We start from the raw sequence: 20,504 nt of genomic DNA, 5'->3' as shown, positions 1-20,504 counted from the left end.
ATCTTCTTTCTCGGCAACAACCGCTAAGCAGCGACGCGGCATTGACTCTACCAGTGACTGTACTTGTGGTTTGGAAGATGCTGGGTCGAAATTACATCATTCGCGAGATTTTTCCTGTCTCACCAAAACTACTGTATGGATACATGTACAAGTAAAGCTCCTAACTTATTAATTGCTGCACATTTAAAAAATGGCACTGTTTTTGCGGATACATGTACCGGTACTCATACAAGTCATTCGAAATCGGGCCTGTAGCTCGGTCGTGTTGTTAGGGTTTTTAAAAAAAACAAATTAGGTGAAAACAAATAAACCCGTGGTGGAGTTGAAGAAAATTTCACTGCTCTTGAAAATTGTAAGCATAAAACCCACCCAACGCTGGTCATTGCTTTTTGGCATTGGTGGGCGAAATTTGAGCAAATCAGCATAGCCGATACGCCTTCTATTGGCCAGTTTCTAGATTATTCCCGAACCTTCGCTTCTGATTACCGGTATGTCTGATTCCGCATCGCAAGCCAATCAACATTGCACAAAGCAATTGGAACTCTTCGATTTACACGACACCAACCGACACTCAATGGCAGACCAGGCCAAGTGGCAAGCGCTCATGAAGTGGACCATGAAGCACACGGACGGCACGACACCAACCGATGCCACACCTATCTCAGAAGACAAACAACGATTCCTGGAGATGGTTATGAACGAAGGCGTGATCGACGAGAACGAGCGTGTGAAGGACATTCTACGCATCTTGGAAGGCGAAGATCCGCGTCTCGTGTTTGCAAAGGAGGACGGAACCATTGCTGATGAAGGAAGCGAGCCCTCACCGGGAGATCTGGCGGAGTACAAGAACACGCTGCTAGATGAGCTGCTGACTCGCATCGACCAGATTGACAATGCGCAGAACTTTGTAAAAATGGGCGGTCTGCGCGTCATGACAAAAGTCATTCAAAACTACGAGCAGGCTTCTTCCCGTGCACTGGCGGCTGAAGTCTGCTCCGTCGTGGTGCAGAACAATCCGTTCTGTCAGGATGCCGCTGTGGAGAGCGGACTATTGGAGGTGCTGTGCACGCTAGCGCGCGAGGACAAGGACGTCACATGTCGCGTGAAGGCGTTGCTGGGCATCTCGTGTCTGGTGCGTCATCATGCTGTAGCAGAGAAGCGATTTCTCGGAGAAAGCTGCGAGGGGCTCGAGCTCATGCGTCAGAATCTGGAGAGCGCCACGGACATCCGTCTCCAACGCAAGTCGCTGTTCTTCCTGCGGTATCTGATCCGTAACACGCGCACAACGGCGGATCTGGTGCTTCAGAAGGGCTTTTTTATCCAATCAGCAGCGGCTTTTATCACCAACGAAGACGTGGATCTGTGTGAGAGCGCAGTGGAGGGTCTCGCGGAGTTCGCTATGATCGGCCCCGACTTCATGGCGGCCTGCAAGAAACCCGAGTTTGACCTCATCGCGAAATGCGACGAGCGTTTAAAACAGATTGACGCACTGGAGAGCGAGGACAAGGAGTACGCACAGGAGACCAAGGTCCGTGTGGAGTACTTGAAGAAGGTATTGACCGTCTAAGCCAGTACTAAGTAGTCGACAATAGATAGATAACTTTGAGTACGCTTTCCGCATTATCACGTGCCTGCGTTGCGGTATCCACAAGGTCATTTACTTACTCGAGCGCCTTAAGTAAGTGCGTTTCAGCTTTCGAGCAACATAGACAACGGATTTGACGCCGCCAGCCGTAGCGATGCCCTTGATACTCTGCGAGCGACTGGATCGGAACACGATTGACGCGATGACACGCTGCAATTGCTTCTGAGAGACCGCTTGGTGGTCTTTGGCGGCAAGTCGCTTGAGCACATTGGACGGCAGCGCCTCCACAATGGTTTGCCTCACTTTAGGGTCGATGCTATTGGCGACCAGCACATCACTGTTCGAGATCGATCGAGACAGGAAAGGAGAGTTCTGTCGTGACAGCAATTAGCCGCATACCAAACCCAGTCGATAGAGCTTTCCTACCTGGATTTTGTACTGGTAGAGCTCTCGGAATGACTTGAGGTTGCCATCCACAATGTTGCGCACTTTTTTCGGATTCTCACCGAATGTCATGCGGAAATCGCCCAGGTATGAAATCCCTGCGATCTTCTACTCGCAAATGAAAAGTAAGGCTGTCATGTAAGAAGAATCAACAAAGATTCAAGTAGGTCGCTCACCATGTACAGATCGTGCTCCGAGAATTTCTCCGGTAAGCAAAGCAGCGCGTAGTTAAGTGCGTGAGACAGGTTCGTCGAGCTTGCCGTCTGGATGTCTTCATTTGTAGAAAGGATACTGACCTGCAATAACCACACAACAAAGTGAACTTTTCCGATTCTAATCCTCCATCCACGACCAACGTACGGGTTTGTGCATTCTGCCGCTCAAGTAGAGCGTTTTCCAGTTCGTCAAGTCCTCGCACAGCGTCTGGGTGCTCACGATTCCATACTTAATGAGTCGTGTTCCAAGTAGCTTACCTGTTAGAGGGACCTGGAGTCCAAACCGACCGGCCGGCCGTCAGCCAATCCTCATTGCAAGTAATACAAAGCATAACCGTAAGAAATACCAGTGTGTTGTAGTATACACCCGCACCGAACTTCTCCTGGAAGGCGGCGACGTTGGCAGCGCCCAGATACTTGAGCATCGAGTAGTGATGCGGATTCCGCTCGATGTTCTGCTCGTGCCAGGGCTGCGGGTCGTCCACGGCGAAGACCAGGTCCACCATGGAGGAGCTGACGTCGTGGTTCTTCTGCTGGAACACACCTGACCCGTACGCCATTGTGAACGCCACGCGCGGGAATGACGCGTCCAGCGCCTGCGTCAGCGCCGCTGCCAAACTCATGTCTGCCGTTGATAATCAACTTGATAGGGATGCATACTATTTGTCCCAGGTTCAATTTGTGTCCACCACCTTTTGTATAATCTCTGACAGGTTTATGTCAACTTCAACGTCAGCAACTAACCGGTACAGTTTTTTTCTTCTCGCGGAAACGAGCTTTATTTACAAAAATAAATTAATTAGTGTAGACAGTAAAACCTTGCTTGGCAAATGAGGAGGGCCGCGCGACCTATCGTGGTGGCGTATCTGGCTGCTGTTGCTTGTGGTGGTGCTGATGCCGCCACGACGTGCTTGACCACCGCTGCAACGGTATCGAACTACACGGCATCGACAACATTCGCTGCTGCTCGGATCGAGTATGCGGATTGCAGCGCCAAAGTAGTGAGGGTGGTAACTGCCAGTGATGGAACGACGCAGCTCGACTTGAGCAACAAGCAGGCTGTTAACGTGAAGAGTCTACCGTCCATTATGCAGCTGTACGTGGCTTGCTTGGCCTTGCGTGCTGAAGATTGCTTGTTGATGCGCTAAACAGATTTTACTTATCCACTCCAGTAATCTCAAGAACAACAATATATCAAGGTTGGAAAAAGTCTGCATTCCATCGACAATTCAGACCCTGTACGCTCAAAATTACTTTTGAGTTTTAAGGATGGACAATGCCTAAGCAACTCACGACTTGCATATTGGTGCCGTAGAGATCTATCCACGAATATGTTTACCTCATTCCAGAACTTCATCTTTCCCAATAGTCTCAAGAAGCTGTAAGCGCTTTAGCTTTTCTCGTATCTGAGCAGCTTATTGACCGAAAGACTCGTTATGGTTTGTAGCACTTCATCTAATGGCAAGCTAGCTACCCTCTACAATATGTCATTTCCAGATTCAGTCACGACTCTCAGTCTTTCGAACAATCCGATCGCGCTCATTAGTGGGGTTGTCTTCCCAAGCTCATTGAAGGTGTTATCAATCATATCAACCGTGAACCTAGCAGAGTTTGAGATACGGCACACGGATGCCATACGGCTCGCAAATCTGCAGACATTTAATGTCTCGATGACCACAAGTCTCACGTGCTCCGACAACAATGCGCTGAATCGGTATGTACAGGACACGCTGCTTTGTGTGCTGGCAGACGACTTCTTTAACAGCAAGTATGGGATAAAAAGTGACAGCAGCGCCAGTGGATCTGTAGACGTTGTTGCACCCACTCTTGCCCCGGAACTGCAGGAAGCGAATAACCCACGCCGCTCGAAATTTCTTCTCTTCGCAACAGTATCGCTTTCGTTGGCCTGTGTCGGGCTAATGAGCACCCTTGCACCTCGCACACTGTACGAGCGCTACCAGAAGAAAAAGTACATGAAACTCCGCTCAAAGAAGCAGCAACAGCAACAACAACAACAACAGGCGCCTCTTGAAGTGACGCCTCCTCAGCAAACGAACGAGCAACTGCGCGACCCGAACACAACGTACTGGGACCTGTAGACGAACCATTCTCACACGTCACAGAATTCTCTCACGTCGCAGGTTTTTATCGAGTCGTATCGTACTTAGAAGATGCAAATACGGTACTTGTTTTGATACGTGGCATGCACTCCCCCGGCTTTGGATCAAACAGCCCACACAATTAAACAGAGCGAGTGGCAGCTCACTAAGCTAAGAGCGACAGAAGACAACACAATGGTGCGTCCGTGTTAATCCTCCTAGTCGCTTTCGTACAGCCCCTTGTTGACGTGTAACGTGTCTTCTCTTCCAGGCCGCAGGAGCAAACGGAGCTTTGACAGGCAAGAAGCCTGCCCCAACCGCATCGGGTGAGGGTGCCGCTGCCAGCGGCCTGCGCAACCGGCGCCCGGTGGCTGCGGCTCGCTCGGGACAGAACACGGGCCGAGGAATGGGCGGCAGCTCTGCCGGCATCCTTCGCTTCTACACGGACGACTCTCCTGGTCTCAAGATTGGCCCCACGACGGTGCTGGTGAGCTGCCTCATGTTCGTGGGCTTCGTGGTGCTGCTGCATGTGTGGGGCAAGTTCCGCGGCTAGACAAGCGACGCTATAGACGACAGGACAGCACTTTAAAATACCCGCCAGAGGCCAACCCGAACTAGGGACCGAAATGCGGCGTAGCATTTTTTTTAGTATAGGGGCTTGCCATCAGCTTATGCTTGTTAGCAAGTTTAACGCGTTCAAGCAAAAAGGAGAGAAGATGCAAGTCTACAGAGATGGAAGTGGCTGTTGTGTTTCTGCAGATGGAGGACGTGGGAGACACACAAAAGCTCTAGTATCTATAATAGGTGCGGGGTTATGAGGAATGCATCAACTGTCGTAGACGTGATCCTACTTCAATCCCCAAGTGGTAAGCGGCTGACGACTTTTTCTTACTCCTCGGCAATTGATCGCTTGCGCTTCTTCTTTTGCTTGTCCTTGGGGCTCTTGGTCTTGGTCTTTTTGGTCTTCTTCGGTTCTACCTCCTCCACTTCAGGCATCAGCTCGTCCTCGTCCTTCTTAACGCCGTTAGCAGCCACGTACGGGACACCCGCCGCTTCAGATACCTGCTGGACCATACCCTTCACAACTGGCGACTTGGAGTCCACAGCCTGCACAGCCTCAACCACAGCACGAACGTCGTGTTCCGTCCCCTTCTTGTCCTCCGCGATCCAGAACTTGACAAGTTGCAGCGCGAACATCATCACGACCTTCACTCTCTTGGCCTTAAGTTGCTGCACACTTCCAGGATTAAGTTGCCGCACGAGCGCCGTCTTCAACGACTTCCGCACACGCTGGAAGGGAGTCTTCGAGAGTTCTCCACTCTGCTGCAACTTCGTGGCGCCACGAAGCAGCACCGTAAGAAGTCGGAACACTTCGCACTTGGAGAACTCGTCCACAGCCGCATCCTTCTCAGTAGCCACAGCGACAGCAGCCAGAGGCTCAAGAAGCACACGAGCTCCAGCAGCAGGAGATTTGGTCAAGAGCTCCTTGAACGACGCACGTGGGAAGCGCGAGTGCTTTTTAGTGAAGGCATCCAGTACCGAGTCGTGGATAATCTTCTGCGCTTCCTCGCTCGGATCCTCACTAGTGCAGATCACACGGACGAGATACACAACAGCAGCAGACGCCACCTTCCCGATATGATCCTTGTCCATGGGGACAGTGCGAATGAGCTCTGCGATCTGACGCAGAGCGTCCAGTGCCTCGTTCTGCGCAGCTCCACTAGAGGGGATCTTGTCCTTAGCACGGAGCACCTTGTGGAGCAGCACTGCTTGCAGACGATCCCGAAGCACCAGCTTCTCCGAGTCGCCATTCTGCACACGAGCCAGCACATTGAACAGCGGGACTACCAGTGACAACACCAGGGCGTTGTGCTTGGCAGTAGCCGCCTCGGTTTGCTCTGGTCGCTGCGAGACGAACACTTGCAGTAGATCCAGAACACGCAGCTGGAAGTGCATGGTCTGCAGGCGAGCACGCTTGAGGTCCTTCTTGCGCTGCGAGCGGACCTTCACTTGGCCCACGATGGCGGCAAGCGCCAGATCCTCTTGATGCAACGCCGCCAGCTTCTCGTCGCTACGGAGCGCATCGGACACTGCGTCAGCTGAAGAGAGCACCACTTCCTCCTCTTCACCATCCTCTTCGTTCTCCTCGTCATTCTCAGTAATCGGAGCAAACTCATCGTCCTCTTCCTCAGCAGCAGCTTCAGTCTCAGTCGGCTGGAACACGTCCATCATGGTGCTCAGACAGTCGCTGTTAAGTAGCGGCAGGAGCGACCGGAAAACTTGAGTGACGATTTCACGCAGCGCACTCGAGTCTTGGGACAGCAGACTCAGCAGCAGATCTGTGAGCACCACCACGGACTCGTCTTCATTCTCAGCGTCTCCCTTCTTGCTCTTCTTGCTCTTCTTCTTGCTCTCGCGCGCTACCAGCTGAGCGTAACATTTGTCCAGATCAGCAGCCACCACAGCGGCGTCTTCACGCTGTTCGGCGTCTAGGAGCTGAAGGCCAGAGCTCATGAACAGCAGCAGGAACGCCTCGCTTAGAGGACGACGCGTCGTCTTCTTCTCTTCGTCCTGCTCCTTGCTCCGTAGAGCATCCACGCGGCTGACGAGAGCACTAAACTGCGCCGCAGCTTCATCGCTCAGAGGTTCACGCAAGACAAGAGCACTGTTGTTACTCTGCATGTCTTGAGCAATCGCAAAGATGCGACTCAACACGCTGGCGCTGGCACGAGCCCCGTCGGCACCGGCAAGACCCAAACTAAGCAGCGAGAACAGACGCGTCTTGGCGTAGCCAGCCACATTCTCTGACAGAGCAGGCGAGGCAGTGGAAGCCTCCTGAACCACATCGTCGGCCTCTGCAGACTTGGATTTCTTACTCTTCTTGCTCTTCTTGCTCTTCTTCGACGGAGTGGAATCAGCCTCATCCGACGGCGTAAAGAACGAGTGAAATACCAGAAAACGCAGCACATTGTCCTGCAGCTTCTTGGTCTCATCGTCCGCCCCGTTTTTCGCGCTCAGCAGCTCTGTAAGAGCAGCCACCATGGTCTCCACAGCCCACACGCGAGCGCGATCAGTACGTCGTTTGACCGCTTCCTCGCGCTCCTTCTTCTCTTCCAGCTGAATGAGCGCATCGAAGCCCCCAGCACTTAGTTTCTGCTTCTTCTTGGGCTCCTCCTCCTCCTCGTCACTATCAGCCGACGTAGAAGTCACCAGGACGGACAACGGAGACGAAAACTGCTTGCGGAAAAAGTGGAAGAACTCGGCTGGAGCGCAAGAGGCGAAAGACTTGAGGCAGTGGCGTGCAGCTTCGTGCAGATAATTCTTCTTGGCTACTCCGTTGTTGTACAGACACTTGACGAATCGGGGAGTCAGGATGGCGCGTAGAACAGGCGCTGGGAGCTTCGGTGCGACTAGCTCGAACAGCTTCAACGCCAGACCCTGACGCTCGTGGCTAGTAGGAGCGCTGTCGTCTGTGCTACTGCCACCGACTAGAGAATTCTCCACCAGTACAGTCCAGGCCTCTTGGAAAAGCTCACCATCAACTGGTGTTGACGCATCATCCGTCGGGTTCAGCACGTGGCCGAATACTCCGAACCAAGCCGAGTGCACGCGCGGGTAGCAGCCTGAGGACCCACGCAGAGGACGAGCCAGTAAGTGCACGTTGTGGCGCTGCAGAGCGTTTACTGCTGCAAAGTTCTCTGGCAACTTCTTCATCTGTTCTTCGTCTTGGTCAACGCCCGTGATGTGCAGATAACGCTGAGCACCGACTGCCAGCAGCACTTGGTCGGCATTCCAGGCCTCCACGCCTTCTTCGTCGCTGTTCTTTGATGGCTGAATCTGTAGAGAAGTGTGGATCGGCTCTGCCAATTCCGTTACAAACTGTTCAGCCGGTACATCGGATAGCAGTGTCAATGCAGCCTCGTAGCACGTCTCGCGGAACCAGCGCTTGAACGAAGCCATCTCCAATAGCTCTTTGACTACTGCCACAAGTAGCGGAAGATCGGCACTCAATTGGCCGGAACGATGCAGCGCCAACAAACCGAAAAGGCGACCGAACATGTGCTCACGCTGCTCCATGGGCTTCATGGACGAGTGCACCTCCATGGCTTCACGCACCAATTCGTGCGTGCTCTGCAGTGAAAGCTGCTTAGGGAAAGTGGCCAGAAGCGCACTGAGTGCAGTGCTAAATCCCTGGCGAGCAGCATCGCGAGACGACGCCAGGCCGCGTACCAGACGCTTAAGCGTGTACTGCACCTCGGCTTCCTGTTTGTTACTGCTCTTCAAGTGCGCGAGCAGTTGCGCCGCTGCCTGTGTACGCACATCGCGCTCACTCTCCGCCAACGTCCAAAAGAGCTTGAGGAAGTCGCCCTTCTGCGGAGACAACGGCTCGCCGCCATCCTGCTGCTTAGCGCCCATGTCTACAAGAGCAATTGTGACTGCTCGGTTGACTGGTGGTCGCCCTCCGGCAAAGCGAAGTGGCGCGAAAGTTGCACTAATTGGGCTCGGTTTAATAGCCTTTAAAACGTAATAGCCGAAAAGCGATAATATGTTTGTAGAGGTCTAAAGATAGATGGCTACATTAGGAGGGACGTTTACGATTAGGAGATGTCTCTGAAGCATTCGTGTACGACGTGGTTTTTAGCCCATTACGATGATTCAGCTGCCGTCTCGAGCGCCTTGATGAGCTCATCTACTCGCGCGGCGTTCACCTTCAGCAAGAACTGGGTCATCTCGCCGCCTTCAACTTGCAGTGCAAGCGTCACGCCTGTCTTCTTACCCTTCGCCTCGTGAGGACGGACGGGCATGCCCTTGTACAGCGCCGAGTTCAGCACGATCTTTCCGATCTCGTTACGGACCAAGATCCGTGCACTCTTCGTCTCCTTGCTGACGAGCACCTTGAGCGGGTGCACGCCCTTGTCTGCCCAGCGCTTTTCGTCCTTTTTGAGAACAAAGATCTTGGCCTTTGCAGCTTCGAACGTGCAGTCATCGTCGGGGGAATCAGCCTGAGCAGAATAACAATCAAAAAGTGCTTTGTTGGACTCGGTACACAATCAACGAATCAGGACGAGGGGGTCTGCTTCACATACCTTGATAATGACAGTCGCCTCCTCGCGCCCGACATTTTCCTCGTCTTCATCGCCAGCAGCTGCCGACGTAGAGGCAGCGGGTGTCAAAGCTCCGACGCTGAAGCCACCAGTCGGGGCTGGTGTCGTGCTCTTGGGAGCTGTCAGGTTGCCGAACGAGAATCCACCAGTTGCGGGTGCAGAGGAGGTGGCAGAAGCCGCTGGTTTGGGAAGACCTCCAAACGAGAATGCAGGTGTGGGTTTCTCCTCTGAGTCCGACGATTTGGAAGAGAAGAGTGAGCTACCTCCACCACCGAAAGAAAAGCCTCCGGAAGCGGGTTTCGCAGGAGACTTGGTCTGTTCATCGTCTTTCTTAGCAGAGCCACCGAACGAAAATCCACTAGTCGAAGTCTTCGCGGTCTCCTCATTCTTCTTGGCGGCAGCAACGAACGAAAAACCACTAGATGCGGCAGATTTCGCCGACTCATCGGTCTTCTTGGTCGCGCTGCCATTGAATGAAAAGGAGGAGCTCGATGGCGCAGGGGCAGACGAAGAAGCTGCAACCGGAGCTGGCGCTGGTTTCGCACCAAAAGAGAATGGTGCAGGTGCTGTGTGCTTTGCCTCGTTAATGGCAACAGGCTTTGTGGACGCGTGCTTGGTTGCGATTTCGCCCGCATGCTTCAAGTAGTCCTACAAATGTCAAGGTACACCCCCACTGATCAGTTACCACGTTCATTGCAGCACCCAACCCCAACCATGCAGACCTGAACTGCGGCCACCCAGCTCGCGCTCGGATTCTTCTGCGCCTGGCCATTCACGAAAGCCAGGAACTCCTTGTTGAGTCCCTCAATCGCCTGCTGATACGAGCCTGAAACCGCAGTACTTGAGTCACTGCAGGCAATAGAAGTCGCCTCAGCAGCAGGTTTGGCTGTACCCGTAAGACCCGAAAACCCCGCAAACGGGTTGGATGGAGCTGCAGGTTTGGCAGCCGTGAGTCCCTGAAAACACAAAGTCGGGTGATGAAACTAACGGCATCACCAAAACCCACACTATAACCTCATTAAAACGGACCTGGAATCCCCCGAACGGGTTGCTTTTGACCGCATCATCTTCAGTAGCAGCGGTCTTGGGTTTGGCCACTGGGGGTCGGCTGCCTACGCGAGCCTTAACAATTTTGCGCTTGCGAATGGACTCGTCGCTGGCGCGCTGGAAACCGATTTCAAACGAGTCGGCGCTCACATCGTCATCGGCAGCCTCGTACTCCTCGCGGCGCATCTGGCCGTTCTCGTTACGTCGCTTCGCCATTCCGGTCTAGGCTTGGGCTCTTGGTGCCTGTGGTTTTTGAGTGTCCGATGTGTTATATTGTGAAGTTTGACAGTGTTTATTACTTTTTACTAGTAATTTTTAGATAACATTTTCACGTACAGTAGTTGATGTACTATTTGTGCATTTCGTTGTACAGTATACAGCCTCGAGCATTTTGTATCGAGATGACAAACTTCAAAGGCGTTTCCATGCTGTTCCCTACCAACTCAATTTATTCAAACCTGTTTAAGCTGCCTCTTGAAATTCTACGCCTTAAAATACGTTTTAATCTTTGCAGCGATGTCATCCACGCGGGCAGCCTGCGTAAAGAAGTCGAGGAATTCGCCATCGGGGCCGACAAGGTACATGACGATGGAGTGGTCCACCAGGTAATCGTCGTCGTCATCTTCGTTTTCATCGGCCTTGGAGAAGTAGACGCGGTAGGCCTTCGTGATGTCGGCCACCTGATCGCGGGTGCCTGTGAGCATCTTGAACTTGGGGTGGAAGTCCGCCTTGTAGGCCTGCATCTGTGCGATTGTGTCTCGCTTGGGGTCCACCGTCACAAACAGCGGCACAACCTCCGGACAGTTCTCAGCCTCCAACGTGTCCAGCACATCGCCGATGCGCACCAACTCATTCGGGCAGATGTCGGGGCAGTGCGTGAAGCCAAAGTACAACAGCGAGTACTTGCCGCGGAACGACGCGTCCGTCACTGCACGCCTCGTATCGCAATCCACGAGAGTCCACGGTCCTCCCAGTAATGGCTTGCCCACAGACGTCACCTTAGACGTGGCTACAAGCAAAGGCGCAACAACAATGCCAACGGCAATGAGCTTTCAGTTCTGGCAAACCAGCAGCAAACAGACATGGCTTGGAAGCGTACATTGGGTCTGCAGTCGATCCTTCTCCGAGTAGTAGTAATACACAGCGCCACTGCCCACAATGCCCGCCAGAGCGAGTCCACTCCATGTGATAGGCTGATAATAGCAATAGAAGCACAAATCAACCGTTAATTAGTATCCGATGCGTGTCACCTTGCAGACGGACGAGTTTCACTCAAGAACTCAATGCTCACCCCAAATTTGTCAGCACGTGTACTCGATGCCGGTGCGTCTGAGAACATGCGGCGCGTTGCCTGCATGCCCGCTACCTGGCTGCGGTGCAGCGTCGTCACCGCCTTCATCACTCTGCTCGCCATTCTGTCCCGTGTGTAGCTGTCGCAACTGATTGTGAGGCGAAGAGCTCCAAACCGCTAGCATTGGTCAAATCTCACTATCTTTCATTTTAGCCAGTCCCAGTTGCGTGAGTCATGACTCGCATTCCTTTTCAAATTTCAGCGAATCACCGTCGCTAATTGACTGGCCAAGGTGAAGGGGGCTGCTCACTATCGGATCCGCATCATGTCGGACGACGCACGACTTATGGCTCGCTACGTGCGACCCATTTACGAGGCCATCGACAATCGCCAATACAAAAATGCCATCAAGCTATGCGCACACAAGCGTGTGGCACAACTGGACATTGTACAAGTGCTCAAGGCGCACTGTCTGGAGCGCACGGGCCGCACTGAGAAGGCGCTGGACATCTGCCGCCGTATCCAGCTCAAGCAGCCCACGGACGTGACGCTGCTGAACACCATGAACCTCGTCTTTAAGTTGGGTGGCTGTGATTACGAGATACTGCCAACTTTCGAGCATGCTTGCACTGTAAGCAATCCTCCCAACGAGGAGCTCTTCCAGTCGCTGTTCGTGGCCTACGCACGCCGCGGTGCCTTCCTCAAACAGCAGCAGACGGCGCTAAAAATGCTCAAAGCTTTCGGCAACATAAAGTACGTGTGCTGGGCGGCGCTAAGCATGATGCTGCAGGTGGAACATGGCGGAACTCCGACACGTATGCTGGCTTTGGCTGAAAAGATGCTGCTGAAGACGCTGCGAGAGTCCAAATCGGACGACGGTGAGGCGCTGCAATTGACGGTGCTCATCATGCAGTTGCAGGACAACCACCAGGGCGCGCTAGAAGCCTTTGACAAGTTTGTCAAGGTGGACGACGGAAAGAAGAAGAAGAAGGTGAAGCTGGGACGTGCTGCTGAAGGTGAAGGAGCATACGACGAAGAGATCGAACTGGGACCCATGCAGGGGATTGACAGGCTGTCGCTGGAGGCGACGCTGGCGAAGAATGTGACGAGCTGGACGCGCTGTGCAGCAGTGAACCGGAAGCTTCTGGAGGAGTACAACGCTGATGATTGGACATTTTTGAAAGAGTACATCGCTGCTCGATTCGAAGATAAGGTGGGCTGTACCACGGAGGAATTGCTGGCACTTGGGCAGGATATTACCGAGTTTTTGAGGGATCTGGAGGCTCGTTCGGGCAATGAACGCATTCGAGGCCCCGCTCTCGCTCGCATCCACGTCAGTAGCGAGACCTTGCGTCGCTTAATGACCGAGGATGCAGCTGTATCGCAAGTGGAGACGAAGCTGCAAGGGAATATCGTTGCCTACGCGAATCGATTTTACTCCAAGGCGTGCTGTTTTACTGACTTGAAGCAGTACTTTACTCTCTACCTGGAGGAGAAGACGCCAGTGTCAGCAGCTGCAAAATCCAATCTGACCCAGCACTTTATCAAACTATCGGAGGAATCTGCGGGCTTGCTAAAGCACAAGCCGACGGGTGAGGACGTCGATGAAGAGGCTCGTAAAGCTGGACAGGGGAACCTTAGTAAGCGTCTGCTTGCGCTGAAGACACTGCGGTTCTTGGGCTACTACGAGAAGTTCTCAGTTGGCGATTTGGACCACTTGGTGAAGGAGCTGGAAGAGGAGTACGAAGCTACGAACTGGCTCAACATTGGAAGTGCCGGTGGCCAGCGTGAGGTGCAGCTGACGGACGACTTGCTGCTGCTCGCGACGCACTTTTTGCTCGACATTTATCAACGGTCCAGCGGACACCGAGAGTACATGGAGCGTGCGGCAGGACTGCTGGAGTACGGACTGGAGAAGAGTGCATACAACTTCCAAATGAAGCTTCTCCTGTCTCGTGTGTACGGCTACTTGGGTGCTGCTGAGGCGATGCTGAGTCGTCACGCAGAGTTAGATGTCAAGTACGTGCAACTGGACTCGCTCTCGTTTCTGGTGCTGGATAAAATGCTCGATCTCTGCCAATACCCGCAAGCGAAGAAGCTACTAAACCGAATTGGAGACCTGCATCGCAGTACAGCGAGTGACACGCCGGAGTACATCACCCGTGCGTACCGACTTGGAGTCTATTCGAAGGTGGTGGACATGTCTTCGTTCCTGCACAAACGGATGAAGAGATCGCATACTCTGGCCATCAGTAAGGGTGAGACGTTGCGCTTCGAGCTGCTAAGCTCTCTGATTCTAGGACCCGCGAAACTTTACGAGCTGGTGACGTCTTCGACGTTCGACGCACAGATCACGGGACTGGAGAATATGCTGACGTCGGACGGAGCAGAGCTGTCTCACAATCAGCATCGAGAAGTCGTTGTGGACTGGACGGCGCAGCAGCAGATCCCGACTGGAGACTTGTTCGCTCAGGATGAGGCTCCTCTTGTGGAGTGTGATCGCTCAGCAAACACAGGATCGTCGCTGCTGTGGCTGAAGCTCCGTGTACTGGTGCCAAAACTGCTCAAAGGGCTTGCTGGAGATGACCACACGGCGTTGGTTGCTATGACGAAGGAGTATCGAGACATCGTGGCTCAACTGCGTCTCATGGGGTCGAGCTCTCGGGAGCTTCAGCTTCATGAGAAGCTCTGGAAATGGAGCGCAGAGGCTCTTGCCACGTCAGTAGACGTCGTGGATGCTGTTCATGGCCAGAGCGAAGATGAGGAGAAAGACTTAACTGCTGCGATATCGCAGCTCCAGGACGATTTTGCAGCGATTGTAGAGCAGCTTCAGGCTGGAATCATGTTTACTTGTGCTGGCTCTAGTGCCAATGGTGCAGTGGCATTCTCGCCGTACGCAGTGTCGACGTTGTCGTCATTGCTGCTAGACTCGGGGCTCTCGTCGCTCTGTGCGTTGGCTCTCGCTCAGCGCGCATTGTCCAAGAAGAAGAGCAAGAAGAGCGAACAGCTGTCGGCTGCAACGTCAGCTCTGCGCAACCTTTTTAAACACATGCAGGAGGCACTGGCAGCCTTGGAGACGAGCGTGGCTGAGCTCCAGTTCACGTCGAACAACACGTCGGCAACTGCGTCTTCCCCACGGGAGCAGGCTACGCAGAAGGCGCATTCAAATGTTGTCGCGTCTTACGAGTCACTTCAAACGCGACTGCTAAAGCTGCTGAGTGAGCGCGGTGCTAGTATCCGTAGCATTTTGCAGAAGTAGGAAGGAGGGAGCTTGATAGAGTTGAATAGAAGTTGAAGTGCACTTTTTTGTGATTTACGTCTTGTTTGTGTCTACCCAAACCCAAATCGCATTTTTTGGCATCTCGAGATGCGAAGACGGCACCGCAGCTACCATGCGACTCGCGCCGCTGCTAACGCACAGAACTCAAGTCATGGCTCAACTGGCGTAGCTGGTGCATCTGACGAGGCGTCTAGCGCTTCAATAGCGTCGACTAATTCCGTCTCGACTGCTGGGGGCTCTACGATTCACGGGAATGTCAATGTGCGACCAGACCTGAACGCTAGTGCACTTAGCGTTGACGCCACAGGCTCCGTCGCTGTACTGGCAGGACGCAAGGGGCTGCACCTTGTAGACCTGGAGACGCCATTTCTTCCGCCTGCCACGCTATACCACCAGACGAAGCTGGAGGTGACAGTGGTCAAGTGCAACCCGCACGCGCTTTTCAAGAGCCATGTCGCCTCGTCCAGCAACCGGAACACACTCATTTGGGACATCGCAGACATCGCTGTGGGCTCCGGAGCGTCAGCTTCGATCGGGGCGGGTCAGGGCTCGTCGAGCGCCTATAAACATGGTCGTAGGAACGGAGGAGGGACTAGTGGCGGCAGTGAATCGCAGACAACGACGCAGCCGCTTGTGGCTACACTTCGAGCTCACACGCGTCCTGTCAGTGACGTGGCTTGGTCACCTATGGAGCCTTCGCTGCTGGCGACGAGCTCTGCAGACGCCAAGACGCTGCTTTGGGATATGAGGTCGCCTCAGAGGCCGGTCCAGACGCTGAATGCTTTCAACACGAGTGTGATCCAAGTGGAATGGAACCGAGTGGATGCCACGTCGCTAGCTACAGCTCATGATGGAGAAGTTCGAGTCTGGGATCTTCGTGCCGCTGGAGAGAGGACGGTGGCGCCGGCGGCGCTGATTACAGCGCATATGCAGAAGATCTACGGCTTGGATTGGCATCCACAGCGTATGTATGAATTGGTCACGTGCTCAGAGGACAAGACAGTCAAGTTCTGGGATGTGACGCAGCCCAGAGTGTGTCAGGGCATGCTAAGTACGGGCGCCCCAGTGTGGCGAGCGCAGTACACGCCGTTTGGTGACGGTCTGGTGACGATTTCGCAGCGTATGGACAACACAATTCGCCTCTGGGCTCTCTCGCACAGTGAAGGGGACAGTGGAGGGGGCGGTGATGCAGGAGGTGTCGATATCTCGGGTGCTGGTACCGGAGCGGCTGTCACGGCTGAGCTGGTGCACTCATTTGTGGGTCATAGTGACCTGATCAAGGGGATGGCATGGCGTGTGAGACCCCAGACAAGTGTCTACCAGTTAGTATCGTGGTCTAAAGATCAAGAGCTGCGTATGTGGCACGTGGATGTGCCGCAACTTGAGGCCTGTGGCTACGACACGGCGTCCTATCTCGCCGACGTGGCTCCTTCCGAGGGCAACAACGCGAGTGCCCGCCAACAGTCCGATGCTCAACGTATGATGCGAGCGGAATTCGCTGAGATGCACGCTCAGCACTCCAAGTACAGCCTTTCAACACTCAAGACAGATTTTGTCCCGCTTGTGGTGCCAAAGTCGGCTGTGCCATTGAGCACGGATGAATACACACTGGAGGGCAATGACAGCTCGCTGCAGGCTCTTCTTGCACTGGAGGAAGAGCTCATGAAAGGCGGAGAGTCGCAATCTGCCAGTAGCGACGATGAGAGTCCAGTGTCAGCAACTGGAGACAAGGACGACGAACATTCCGATGATTCAAGTACGAAAGAGCGTGCTGCGAGCTCTAACGGCGCCAGAGCTCTGCCGTGTCCTCGGATCTCTGGCGCAGCCTTCAGTGGCCCCAACATGTTGCTGATTTTTGATTCCCGCGTGGCAATCGGTCAGTCTCGCAGCTCAGCAGTCCCTACTGCGGTCGCTGCAGGCAAAGGGAGCAAGCCACAGGCGCCTCCGAACAAATTGCCGCGTACGTATGAGGAATTGCTGAATTTACGGGACTCTCGCTTCGCGACCAAGAAGAACAAGAAGCCGCCTGTGAAGCTTCTTTCGTCGGCTAATATCGGGGGATCTATGGACGTTGGCACCAACGATTGGACTGGGCAGCAGCAACAGCCACAGGAACTGATGGACAGTGGCGTCATGGGAGGCTTTGGAGAGGACGTGGACAACCACTCGCACGGATATCGTCATGCGTCCATGTATTATTCTTCTGGCAGTGGAGGTGCGAGTGGAAACGACGAGTTATTGAGTGGAGTGAACGAGATGGACCCGCCTATTCACGCTGGACCCGAGTACTTGAACACGTACTTCTCCAGCGCAGAGTATCATTTACCCGTGAACAATCCGGAGCATCTTTTATCCATGCCGACAAGTGCGGTGGCTGGCCACCAGCTCTCTCCGCGATCTTCAGTCCGTGCCAACCAGCCAGAGCGATTAAAGCGCGTGGAACAGCCCGCCCCGGCGCTTAATCTGGATCTGAGTATCAGCGTCACGATTCTCGACTTGTCCAAGCTTTGTGGAGTGTCTTCAATCTTAACGTACCAGACTGACCTTATGCCTCGAGGTTTCGGTCCCTCGGCTGCAGTATTCCCTAAGACGAGCACGTCAGCGAAGCGCAAGAAGAGTCAAGCTGGAGCTGTGAACCGCTCGATGATCTCCTGGATGCTGCGAGCAGCTGAAGATATGCCCGACAAGCGTGGGGCTTCGTCAAAAAATAACCTGGCCCGTGTGCTCAAGGGATTATTAGCCGAAAGCGATGCAGCCAAGGCGCAACAAGACGATGACGAGACCCCAAATGAGATTTCCAGCACTGCATTAGCTGCTACGTGTGCACAAAATGCACGAACATCGATGCTGGCAGGACGGAGCGACTTGCAGCAGATTTGGTCGCTGCTGGAGATTTCTACGGCTCCCGAAGTAGGGCTGCCTATCTACAAGAAGAACGTTAACACTTCGGCGTCGCTTTGCCTACGAACGTCGCATCCCTGGAGCGCTCATCCACTCGGCAAACGACTCGTACACAAAGTGCTTGACATGTACGAACAAGCTGGCGATGTTCAAGCGCTGGCGTCGATTGTGTGTGCGCTGAAGCCGAACGAGCGCAAGGAACCGGACGCGATTCGCGACTCCGTGGCGCCCTCGGCCATCACGATGGAAGATCAGCTCCCAGTTGTGCGTGAAGACAGACGATCAAGCATCGAGGAAGTCGATTACATAACGGGGTCGGCCACCATTGGTGCATCTGCATCTACCAGCAGTGGCATGCGTTCCAGACGCTCGTCATCGAATACGCTGTCGCAGCTGGTGGTGGACTCAAATGACGCTCCTCCTGTGATGAGGGGAGCTCGACGATCGAGTAGCCACAGTGAAGCACGGTCCCAGACACTGCCACTTGATAAGGACTCTGCCGTACGCGCTCTCAAAGACTGGCCGTTGACTAGCAACGGGACGACGAGCGCCTCATCCAGTCGCCAATCAAGCCCCGTTCGAGACCACAATCTGTCCATTGGGAGTAATTCCACCTCTCGGAGCGATGGGAAGGTGCCGCCGCCTTCAGGCTGGAAAATGGACTTTGATCATCCGTTCAAGACATGGAGCGGCAACTCTGGGAAGGAGCCTCCTCCGCCTCGACTAACTGCCGATACATTCCAGCCTCCGATTCAGGCGGTGAATGGCAAGTCGCCAGCACCTTCAATGACTGTGACAGCATCTCCTAGAGTCAACCCGGTGACTCCTTCTCCTCTGCACGGATCTCTCGGCTCCACGAGTAGAGAAGAGGAAGTGGACGCGAATGACCGAGTGCTGCTGCAGTTGAGTTTCCGCCCTGCAGATGACGAGAAGTGTCTGCTTTCGACACTCCCTGAAGACGAGGCCCGCTATGATATCTACAAAGAGGCGTACGCAGATGTTCTGTATCGCTACGGAGCTATGAACCTGCGCAACGAGGTGCTCAAGACGAAGTCTCATGGAGTCCAAGACCCGCGTGGTATCTCAATGGGGCTCATATGCGGCTCGTGCAATGCGGTGCGTAACCTTGCAACTGTCCTATGTGAAATGTTACGTATCTAACGTGTCGTGGCTTGTTAGAAAACAATCGATCCAGTGTGCTCAAGCTGTCGGGACTTTGCAGTGCGCTGTTCCGTGTGTCAGCTCGTTTTGAAAGGCCAGTCGATGTTCTGTATGAGTTGTGGCCACGGTGGCCATGCCGAACACATCCGCGAGTGGTTCGAGGTCGAGACGTCGTGTCCAACTGGATGCGGTTGCTGGTGCAAGCAGGCCACCGCGACGATGCCAGCGTACCAGCTAGAGCAGCAAGACGCTGACCACACCGTTGCGCCGTCCAGGTCGCACTCGTTCTAAGTTGAAGCTGTCATGAGTACTGTAGCCCTTCGCACGCCTCTGTTCGAGTTTGCCGTCAAAAAGCCCCGGAGTGATTGTTTTTTGGGCGGTTGTAAGAAATAACATCAGATTATTCAGCCAATCATCGAGCAGCCACGGTATTGGTTGGAAGCCGCAAAAGTTGTGATACAAGTACAGTATTGAGGATGCGGGGAAGCGGCTTGAGTATCGAGCGTTTCATCAAGGGCAAGGCGCAGCGGTCTAAGAGCGATGCCAAGAGCAAGAAGAAGGCGATCATCCACAAGGCACAGCGTCGGCGCCAATACGAGAAGGTGAAGAAGCGAGAGGAGAGTGCATCAACGGGTGGTGATCGAGAAGCTGGTGCTGGGTCGTCGTTCTATGACCGGTTCTTTAGCGAACTCGAAAGTGGCAAGGTGGACGAAGACGCAGAAGAGGTGTGACGCTGAATGGTTGCTGGTTTATTCAGCGGAAATTAAATGATGAGGTTGGTTGCTGTAGGTGGAAGCACGCGTCGATAGGAAGCAGCAGGAGAGACAGGAGAGAAAGCACGTTGTGAAGCCCGATCCCTTTTTTAAGGCCAAGAAGAAAGCAGCCATTACCAAGATGGAGAAACAGAAGGCTCGCGAGGAGAAACAGAAGCGGGTCGCGACTGCAGAGAAAAAGGTGACTCAGCGTAAGAAGCGCCATGTGAAGTTGAGTCAGCGTACGGCAACGGGTCAACCCGTGGTGAAGAACCACATCAACGATATTTTATCGCGATTGCAGGCGGAGAAGAAGAGGGAAGTCAAGTAAGGTGTACAGAGGTGTGAGGTACATACTACAGTACTACTGCATTCCCAGCGTTGTTGGGGACGACAGATCTCGTGCATCTCAGCGTTGCTGGGAGGCTGGGTCCAGCCTACTTGGAAGTAGCACATTTATTTAGCAAGCCAAAATATGTTAATGCACTACCAAGTCTGAACGAGCTTGCTGAGCTCGTCAATGATCAAAGGCGTGAAACTGTTAAGCGGATTCTAAGAAGATACTTCGTAGGATCGCCACATACCGGTACTTGGACCACAACCATTCTCATGTGCACTGTATAC

The 20,504-nt window shown here is 53.7% G+C and overlaps 8 protein-coding genes across 8 annotated transcripts; 5 read left to right on the top strand and 3 right to left on the bottom strand.

The window, feature by feature from the left end:
• Positions 1-537: 537 nt before the first annotated feature.
• Positions 538-1,682, top strand: PITG_09453 (uncharacterized protein; the record flags this gene model as incomplete). The annotated part of the gene is made up of 2 exons (XM_002903060.1): positions 538-1,552; positions 1,593-1,682. The coding sequence occupies 2 exons, from the start codon at positions 575-577 to the stop codon at positions 1,680-1,682; spliced, it is 1,068 nt and encodes a 355-aa protein (XP_002903106.1).
• A 290-nt stretch (positions 1,683-1,972) lies between these two features.
• PITG_09452 (MMP37-like protein) lies at positions 1,973-2,867 on the bottom strand (the record flags this gene model as incomplete). The annotated part of the gene is made up of 4 exons (XM_002903059.1): positions 1,973-2,137; positions 2,206-2,325; positions 2,390-2,502; positions 2,618-2,867. 4 exons carry the CDS (start codon positions 2,865-2,867, stop codon positions 1,973-1,975), a joined length of 648 nt encoding a protein of 215 aa, XP_002903105.1.
• Positions 2,868-4,163: 1,296 nt separating this feature from the next.
• Positions 4,164-4,896, top strand: PITG_09451 (uncharacterized protein; the record flags this gene model as incomplete). Its single annotated transcript, XM_002903058.1, has 3 exons — positions 4,164-4,339; positions 4,386-4,404; positions 4,615-4,896. 3 exons carry the CDS (start codon positions 4,164-4,166, stop codon positions 4,894-4,896), a joined length of 477 nt encoding a protein of 158 aa, XP_002903104.1.
• A 335-nt stretch (positions 4,897-5,231) lies between these two features.
• Positions 5,232-10,711, bottom strand: PITG_09450 (uncharacterized protein; the record flags this gene model as incomplete). The annotated part of the gene is made up of 5 exons (XM_002903057.1): positions 5,232-8,761; positions 9,121-9,346; positions 9,431-10,096; positions 10,156-10,404; positions 10,478-10,711. The coding sequence occupies 5 exons, from the start codon at positions 10,709-10,711 to the stop codon at positions 5,232-5,234; spliced, it is 4,905 nt and encodes a 1,634-aa protein (XP_002903103.1).
• Positions 10,712-10,972: 261 nt separating this feature from the next.
• On the bottom strand, positions 10,973-11,888 carry PITG_09449 (SCO1 family protein; the record flags this gene model as incomplete). The annotated part of the gene is made up of 3 exons (XM_002903056.1): positions 10,973-11,504; positions 11,595-11,688; positions 11,787-11,888. The coding sequence occupies 3 exons, from the start codon at positions 11,850-11,852 to the stop codon at positions 10,978-10,980; spliced, it is 687 nt and encodes a 228-aa protein (XP_002903102.1).
• A 219-nt stretch (positions 11,889-12,107) lies between these two features.
• Positions 12,108-15,045, top strand: PITG_09448 (uncharacterized protein; the record flags this gene model as incomplete). The annotated part of the gene is made up of 2 exons (XM_002903055.1): positions 12,108-14,514; positions 14,581-15,045. The coding sequence occupies 2 exons, from the start codon at positions 12,133-12,135 to the stop codon at positions 15,043-15,045; spliced, it is 2,847 nt and encodes a 948-aa protein (XP_002903101.1).
• A 108-nt stretch (positions 15,046-15,153) lies between these two features.
• On the top strand, positions 15,154-19,419 carry PITG_09447 (uncharacterized protein; the record flags this gene model as incomplete). Its single annotated transcript, XM_002903054.1, has 3 exons — positions 15,154-18,571; positions 18,617-19,083; positions 19,147-19,419. 3 exons carry the CDS (start codon positions 15,154-15,156, stop codon positions 19,417-19,419), a joined length of 4,158 nt encoding a protein of 1,385 aa, XP_002903100.1.
• A 185-nt stretch (positions 19,420-19,604) lies between these two features.
• PITG_09446 (uncharacterized protein) lies at positions 19,605-20,394 on the top strand (the record flags this gene model as incomplete). Its single annotated transcript, XM_002903053.1, has 2 exons — positions 19,605-19,853; positions 19,918-20,394. 2 exons carry the CDS (start codon positions 19,605-19,607, stop codon positions 20,209-20,211), a joined length of 543 nt encoding a protein of 180 aa, XP_002903099.1.
• Positions 20,395-20,504: the final 110 nt, after the last annotated feature.

This window comes from Phytophthora infestans, genomic scaffold (assembly GCF_000142945.1).
Source record: "Phytophthora infestans T30-4 supercont1.15 genomic scaffold, whole genome shotgun sequence".
Lineage (NCBI taxonomy): Eukaryota > Oomycota > Peronosporomycetes > Peronosporales > Peronosporaceae > Phytophthora > Phytophthora infestans.
This window is presented reverse-complemented; position numbering and strand designations above follow the sequence as displayed.